The sequence below is a fragment of the Hevea brasiliensis genome, chromosome 9 (assembly GCF_030052815.1).
Source record: "Hevea brasiliensis isolate MT/VB/25A 57/8 chromosome 9, ASM3005281v1, whole genome shotgun sequence".
Classification (NCBI taxonomy): domain Eukaryota; kingdom Viridiplantae; phylum Streptophyta; class Magnoliopsida; order Malpighiales; family Euphorbiaceae; genus Hevea; species Hevea brasiliensis.
This window is the reverse complement of record NC_079501.1, coordinates 8492595-8500841: the sequence shown is the minus strand read 5'-3', so window position 1 is coordinate 8500841 and position 8247 is coordinate 8492595. Positions and strand designations below refer to the sequence as shown.

Genomic DNA, 8247 nt, shown 5'->3' with positions numbered 1-8247 from the left:
TTGTTAGAAAGCTAAGACACAGAGAAATAACTTTTATGGAGAACCCTTGACTTGAAACTTACTAGAGGATATCTGAATTATGGCTGGAATCTGGCAATGCAAAAACTGAAATCCTGAAAAATGACTAAATGAATAGTATACACTAAATTGAATATAACTTACTCTATAAAACTCCAAATTGAGTAACTCTTAAATCTGTATAATCTTGAGACACAGGGAAACAATTCATATGAAGACCATGATGCTAAATTATGACTGTAACCTATCCAAATTTGCTTGACAAAGTGAGTTCAGAAATCTGTTTGGATTTTGGAAGTGACCTGAAAACTGGAAATTGGTCACCAGAACAGTTTTGGCAAAATAGCTATAACTTAAGCTACACAAATGCAAATCAAATTATTCCAAAGCTCAAATAAACATAAGACATAGATCTACAATTCTTATGAATAATGGCTTAATTCCTGTCGTACCTTAGCCAAATTTATTAAAGAAGTTGAGGTACCAAAACTGGAATTTATGAAATGTAGGCATAATTGCTTATAATGTGAAATTGTGATTGGGACCTATGTTCCCATGATGAATGAAATGATGAAATAATGAGAACATTGAATTGCTAATGATAATAAATTAGCCCGAGTGTGCCTAGACAGTAGTGCAAGGGTTAGATAGATTGGCATGCCAAGAAGTGATGAGATTAGCAGTACTGCCCATGGCTTCTATGCCCGGATACCATTGGCAGGCACCGAGTGTCCGATATGGTTATCCCTTATTCATGATTGCTTTGAATAATCATTGGCAAGCACTGAATATCCGATATGATTATTCCCATGGCTTTTATGTCCAGTTATATTGCATACCCAGCAGGCCCCAATGTGTCCGACGGTATGACGGCCCGAGGCACCGAGTGTCCAATGCCAGAAAACCCGCTTATCTGGTCTAGACAGTTCTGTTAAAGGTTACTTTAGGCACCGAAATAAATTAAGAAAGTTGACTATCGACATAACGAAAATGAAAGATCCTATGAAAATAACTAATTTCAAAGATCGTGAAAATATGGAAATATGAGAAAACAAGAGAAAAATATTGTGAAAGGCATCCAAAATAGTTACATAGTTAAACAAATGAAATGACTACAAAAGTTTGATGTTATAAATTCTATATTCTTTGAAAAGATTTATGAATATTTAAATGTACATTTTCCTTATTCCATACAAGCATGAAAATTATTTTGTTTTTATATTGTACTTTTATTATGTTAGTGCACCACTAAGCAGAAATGCTTAGCTCGATGGTTTCACCTCGCGCAGGTCTAGGCAATAAGACCTAGTAGACTTGGGACAGAGATTTTGAACTGATTTGCAGCAGTGGTCTTTGTCACCTCCACATATTTCTGGTAGAGATCATTGGCCCACAGTAGTGCATGAATATATGCATTATAATTAAACACAAAGTTTGTAATTAAATTTTGAAATGTATGATAAATGTACACATTTTGTAAATGAATGCAATGAAGAAAAATTGATGTATAAAAATGAATGTGATTAGTAAAGAAAATATGAATTGTGATGTTGAAATTGTCATATACTTGAGACTTTTCAATATGAAATATTTTAACAGGACAATTCTTTAACAGGTAAAATGTTAATAATACGGAAAAACTCTTGCAGTTTCCATTTAAAATTTCCTTGATCTAAATTATGATGGAATTACATCAATCATCCATTGAATAAGATAAGATTAGGTAGGTGATTTGGCACAGAATGTGGCATTCCTTTGCTCGGCTACATGTAGATCGGGTAAGGGGGTGTTACACTTAATCTAATACCTGCCAGCGAAGTCAACTTAAACCGGACTTTTGCTTAATAATTGCAATATGGGGGCCAGTGAAATCAACTCAAAGCCATGTTCACCCTGATTTATCCATATATAAGGATCGAATCCCAACGAGTCAAGCTCCAGCTGCAACTACCCATCCTACCCATATCCATAACAATATCCACACCATACTCACGCCAACACACACATACAGGTCAAAATTATCCTCAGGACAGTAATCATAAACAAATAACAATAATTAAATATGCAATAACCATAATGCCCTAATATATTAACTATTTATATGCATAATTAAATATTTATAAAATGCATGAATATGCCAAATATGTAATTAATATTAAAATTACAAAAATAATTAATGTCCAACTCACTGACTGATCGATCCGATTACAACTGGTTTACCTGGAAGGAGAAGAAAGGTTAGCTGGCACCGATTATCTAGATCGACACATTGACCTCTATCAAATTTATTGACAAAATTAATTAATTAATTTAATTAAAGAAGTAAAAATAATTTTCTAAGGTCTTGTCGAAAGTTTAGTAGAATCTCTCCTATAACTGAATCTAACCTTCCTGCAAGAAACTCAGCAACAGTAATACACAGGGCCTCAGGCCCATCACAACAATTATAATGCCCATCCGGGACCTACAAGAAATCTAATATTGGTCCAATCCTCCAAACTCTAGCTTGGGTCTCTAACTCCTCTACAGTCCAAATAATTATTTTTAGCACTTCAAAAAAATTATAAAAATATTTCGGAGGACTTATACATCGTCCTTATATTAATTAAAGTCGTTTTATTTAATTTTACTAAGCTAGAAAAAATTTATGGATTTAACCAACTAGTTTAATCAAGGCGTAAACTACACAACTTGAGTTAAGGACTGCCTTTGTAAATTCTGTTATCTAGAATGCGTTCGAAACGTCTGAAAATGCTAGGCATGATTGTAAACACAATCCTTTTTTGGGATAATTCGCTAGACACCTAAATCTGGCCGAAAACTTGGTCTCCAGTGCCAGTGAGTATTGTCAATCCGAGTGCATCTAAACGAAGTCTATAAATTATTAATAATTATCATATAATTATTTTTAATTTATAGGAATCGAAAAGGGTTGAAAATCTCACCAAGTGATATGGACCATCCGATGATTGCCTCTTTCAAACAGTGTCTGATCCAAACGGGGTGGTCCCATCTCGAAGGTTTCGTTGCTCTGAGTTCAACAATGATATCAGATTTCCGATCCAATAGCCGAATCATTAGGAAAACAACCAAAACGCCGCTGCTTTCTCTCTCTTCCACCTCTCCAGAAACTCCATGAAATCTGGCGAGGTTGACCCCATTTGAAAGCTCTCGCTCCCAGGAGTCCAATGCTGTTGGAAACACTCTGTTTGGAGTTTAGAAATGCCCGAAACGAAGCTTGGAAGTGGAGATAGCGGGTTTTCTCTCTCTCTCTCTCTCTCTCTTTGTGTTGGTGCCAGATTTCTCACCGTCGGTTGCTGTTGCTCGGCCTCTGAGGGTTGCCTAAAGGAGTTTGCGGCCACCTAGGGGCCATTTGGTCGCCGATAAGGTGAGGGAGAGGGGGGGGGGGTGGTGGGTGGAGAAAAGAGTAGCAAGGAGAGAGAGAGAGAATGAAAAGAGGGGGGGGGGGGGGTTGACTGGTTTGAAAAAAAAATTGGGTTTTATTTTTAACTTTTAATTACCTTTTCAATCCTTAAGCTTTTTAAGTTTATTCAAATAAATGCAAAATAACTTTCAATTGGGCTCCAAAATACAAATATGTGTATAATTAAATAATAAAGAAAATAAAACAAATAATAATGATAATAATCAAATTAATAACAATTAAATCAAATCTTAGAGCCAAGGTTAATAATAGTGAAATAATATATTTTGTTATTTGATTTAATATTAATATTTAAAATTAATCATTTAAATTAAAATTGAACTATTAACTAACTTATAAAATATATTTAGAAATAACATTAAAAATATATGAATAAAAGTTTTACAAATATTATAAATTAATTAGATAATAGTATATAAAAATATAAAATTTATATTTTAAAAATTTAAGTTATTACATATCATAATATGGGATTAATTACTAAAATAATGTGATATAAAAACTATTTATAAATTTAGCATGAATATTAAATTATCTATAAAAATATTAAGAAAACATCAAAGCAAACGCTAATTAAAAATGTAATTTTATAGGAAGGTATTTAATAAAGAAAAAGCAATTTGAAAAAATATTTTTAAGTGATAGGAAATTTATGCTAGAAATAATTTATAAAGATGTTATATAACGTAGAAATTAATAAAAAAAATTATTTGAAATGTTGTTTTTTTTAAAAAAAACGCTAAAGCATTTATTAAATACAATGAGTTTATTTTGAAGTTTAATAATGTATAAAAGTTTGATAATGTACGAAGTTGAAAAAATTCACATAATTAATGTTGTAAATAGTATTTTTTTAAACATTACTAAAACTAATTTTTTTAATTTTCAAAACTAGTCAATCTTCCAAATAACCTCTGCCATCATCATCGACTCTGCCTTGGGTTTCGAACCATATGAATCGTGACCCACATTGCCGTATCTCCGTCTTTAAAATCAAACTCTCAAACTAGTCCTACAAGGCACTTCCCTAAATTTGGCTGAACTAGGTTTGAGGCTCCCTCTCCCTTTCTTATGTACCTTGACGAAAAAAAAAAACCTAGTCCCTCCATCATCATTGCTTGCGCACATTCTTCCATGAGAGAGGCAAAAGCACAATCTTTGTGTGAAAGAACGGAATTTGACAAATCCGAAGGAAAAAAGGTAGAGCAAGTGAACCCATGTCCCTATTGATGATAAGATGGGTCCGGTAACGTTTTCCCTCAAGTTTTTTTAGTTTTCCCATCATCTCACTTGGTCGCAATCTCTTTTTCTCTAACAATAACGCAGATCTTGCTTAAACAAATATGAGATCTACATAGAATGAGAAAATCCACACAATATCTCATCGTATTCGTGAGAGATATCATATATGGGGTGTGAACAGGGATAGAAAAGGAAGACAAATAAAAGGATGCATAAGTTGTTAGGGTAAAAGACACGAGAAAAAATGTGACGAAGATGCTTAAGTTCTCAGAGTAAAAGAGTAAAAGACAAAGAAAGCCAATGTATCAAAAAGTTTAAAACATATATAAAGGGTATAATTGTAATTGGGATCCTCCAAAATCATTTTACCTTTACTGTTCATGGTAAACTTATATTAATTGGTTAAATTGAATTAGGGGAAATTTTTCTTCTTTTTTATAGTTCTTGATGATGGTCTTTCTTCACAGTATAATTGGAAGACATTTGTGATTGGCTAAAAGTTGGAAATGTTTAATTTAATTAATTTTCTTTTTTTATTTAAATTCAATTTAATTCAAATTGTAAAAAAATCAATTAGTTCAGATTTTTTATTTTTTTAAATTAAAAAATATTAAATTTAATAAAAAATAAAAAATTATTTATTTAAATTAAAAAAATTCAATAAATAAATTTTAATTTTTAAATTAAATTAAACTTAAATTAAACATTTTAAATTAAATTAAACAAAAACTTAAAAATGAATTACATTGATTTGAGAGGCGAAATTGAATTTTTTGTCTTTATGGAGTTGCTCCTTGTTTCCGGTACTTTTGAAAATCGAATGACAGAACCGACTATTACTGTAATAGATTCGGTTCGATTTTCAAATTTTAACGATTCGATTTTCCGGTTTTTTCGGTTCCTCAATTGCTTTTGGTGTATAAATTGGATTAGGATTAACTCCGTTCACCGACTACATGACTTGCTAATGGCCAGCAGTGGACAACCGCCGCCCTCATACAAGCCTTATCGTCTTCACAAAACCTTGAGAGCTCACGATCGCGCGGTCTCCTGTGTAAAGTTTTCCAACGACGGCACCCTTCTAGCCTCGGCCTCCCTCGATAAAACCCTAATCATCTGGTCGGCCTCAACCTTCTCCTTCCTCCACCGCCTCGAGGGCCACTCTGAGGGCGTCTCCGATCTTGCTTGGTCCTCGGATTCCCACTACATCTGCTCTGCCTCTGACGATCGCACTCTCCGCATCTGGGATGCTCGGCCCCCCTTCGACTGCCTTAAAACTCTCAAAGGCCACTCCGATGTCGTATTCTGCGTGAATTTCAATCCTCAGTCCAATCTCATTGTCTCCGGCTCCTTTGACGAAACGATTCGAATTTGGGGGGTGAAGACTGGGAAATGCATTAGTGTGATTAGAGCTCACTCTATGCCGGTTACCTCGGTGCATTTTAACAGGGATGGTTCTTTGATTGTTTCGGGGAGTCATGACGGGTCTTGCAAGATTTGGGAGGCGTCGACGGGAGCGTGCTTGAAGACGCTTGTTGAGGATAAGGATCCGGCAGTGTCATTTGCCAAGTTCTCTCCCAATGGAAAGTTCATTCTTGTGGCTACTCTTGACAGTACTCTTGTAAGTAGTCTTCTCCATCTCTTTCTTTCTCAATCTCCGTTTGTTGGATTGAATTCCATTTGCCATCAAAATGGCAATGAATGACATGCGATTTGCCTATGATTGTTGTGCTTAGTTACACCGAGGGGATTGGCTATTAACTTTTAACACTTGCAACATATTTTGAACGGAACTTAATTAATCAAAATGACTTACCCTCTGTTTGGATTGTGCAGCCTTATATAGTTTTTATTCTTAATGTGTTTGGAAAAGTGGAATAGAATAATTTAACCTTTTATTGTTTTGTTTAGATGGAATGGAATGTAAAATATTGCTATAATATTTTTTATTATTGTTTTAAATATTAAATAATTAAAGATATTTATTTAAATGAAATATTAATTTATAAATAATGTTATCCTAATAATGATATCAATTCTTAGGAATAGGCACAGCCTTCCAAAAAACTATATATATTGTAAAAAAAAAAATATATGTTATTTAGTGTTGTAGTTGCCAAGAAAAAGGCGATATTAATATTTTTTAAAATTATTAGAATAATGTAGTATATTAGTCAGTTTAAAAAGTAGTTTTAAAATTATAAATTAAATTAAATACTAATTTACTTATAATTTTCTACTAGATTTTAACCAAACACCCTTATATTTTGCTCCTCATACAGCAACTTCTTTGCTGATTTTAGATACTCCGTTGAAGTGGTGCAGAATTAGGTGATAGAACTTTTTACAGTTTCTTTTTTGTGCTATGTTGTTGTCTCAGAAACTAGAAGGTGGAGTCTAAGCATAAAGGGCTTCAAATTGTGTACATTGTAACTAGGATAATATGTTTTTTTGTGCATATTACAAGTTTTCCGGCAAGTTCAATTGCAATATTTTTTTTTACAGCAAATTTAAGAGGGTGTCTTTGATTCAATTCCACCACCCATTCCACAACCGAAGATCAAATCCTTGAATTTCAATTGTGATGTGAATGTATTGATTATCAATTAAGTTTTAACACGCACACATATGTATATATGTATCTTTCATTATGCAGAAACTTTCGAATTACTCTACTGGGAAGTTCTTGAAGATTTACACAGGTCACACGAACAGGGTGTACTGCATAACCTCAACATTCTCTGTGACAAATGGGAAATACATAGTTAGTGGGTCAGAAGACAAGTGTGTTTACTTGTGGGATCTCCAGCAGAAAACTATGGTTCAGAAACTTGAAGGTCATTCTGATACTGTCATTTCTGTAACCTGTCATCCAACTGAGAATAAGATAGCTTCTGCTGGCCTTCATGCTGATAGAACCATTAAAGTTTGGATTCAAGATCCCTGAATTGGTAACATCGGAGAAAGGTTTTCGGATTGACTGATCATTAGTCAAGATCTTTTACCTTATGAACTGTTGAAAGACATTTCATGTCTCATTGTAATCCATACATAATTATATAATGTATAATGTGGACTAAAAAGCTATATTTCATTTGCCAATTCAAACTGATTTGGTGCGAAACTAGTTGTGAATGGTTTATAACTTTTGTTACTTCATGCACCTTTATTGATCGTGTCAGTATTTTTGTAAGTAATTGTTATCTGCGTTTAATCCAAGATTTGATAACAATGACATCTGGTACAATACAGTAGCAAATCTTGTGCTGTGACATGTGCATGCCGTGGAAGGAAAAATCGAGTGGAGTATCAAAATTAAATTATGTTTAAACTGTGTATTGATTAAAAAATTACGATATTATTGTGAAGTTTTAAGTTTGTTTTTAAAATTTGTCTTAATAAAAAAAAAAAAAAATGTGGATGGATGACGGGAATATTTACATGGACAGAAACAATATAATTATGTTTACTATTTAAAAAAAAATTAAGTAATTAATTAAAGTTGTGGTTGCAAGCCCATCTTCAACTCCCCTCTCTAATCA

General features: G+C 33.1%; 1 protein-coding gene across 1 annotated transcript; it reads left to right on the top strand.

The window, feature by feature from the left end:
- Nucleotides 1–5642: 5642 nt before the first annotated feature.
- LOC110643309 (COMPASS-like H3K4 histone methylase component WDR5B) lies at nucleotides 5643–7829 on the top strand. Its single transcript, XM_021795656.2, has 2 exons — nucleotides 5643–6326; nucleotides 7362–7829. The coding sequence occupies exons 1-2, from the start codon at nucleotides 5673–5675 to the stop codon at nucleotides 7650–7652; spliced, it is 945 nt and encodes a 314-aa protein (XP_021651348.1). The 5' UTR covers nucleotides 5643–5672; the 3' UTR covers nucleotides 7653–7829.
- Nucleotides 7830–8247: the final 418 nt, after the last annotated feature.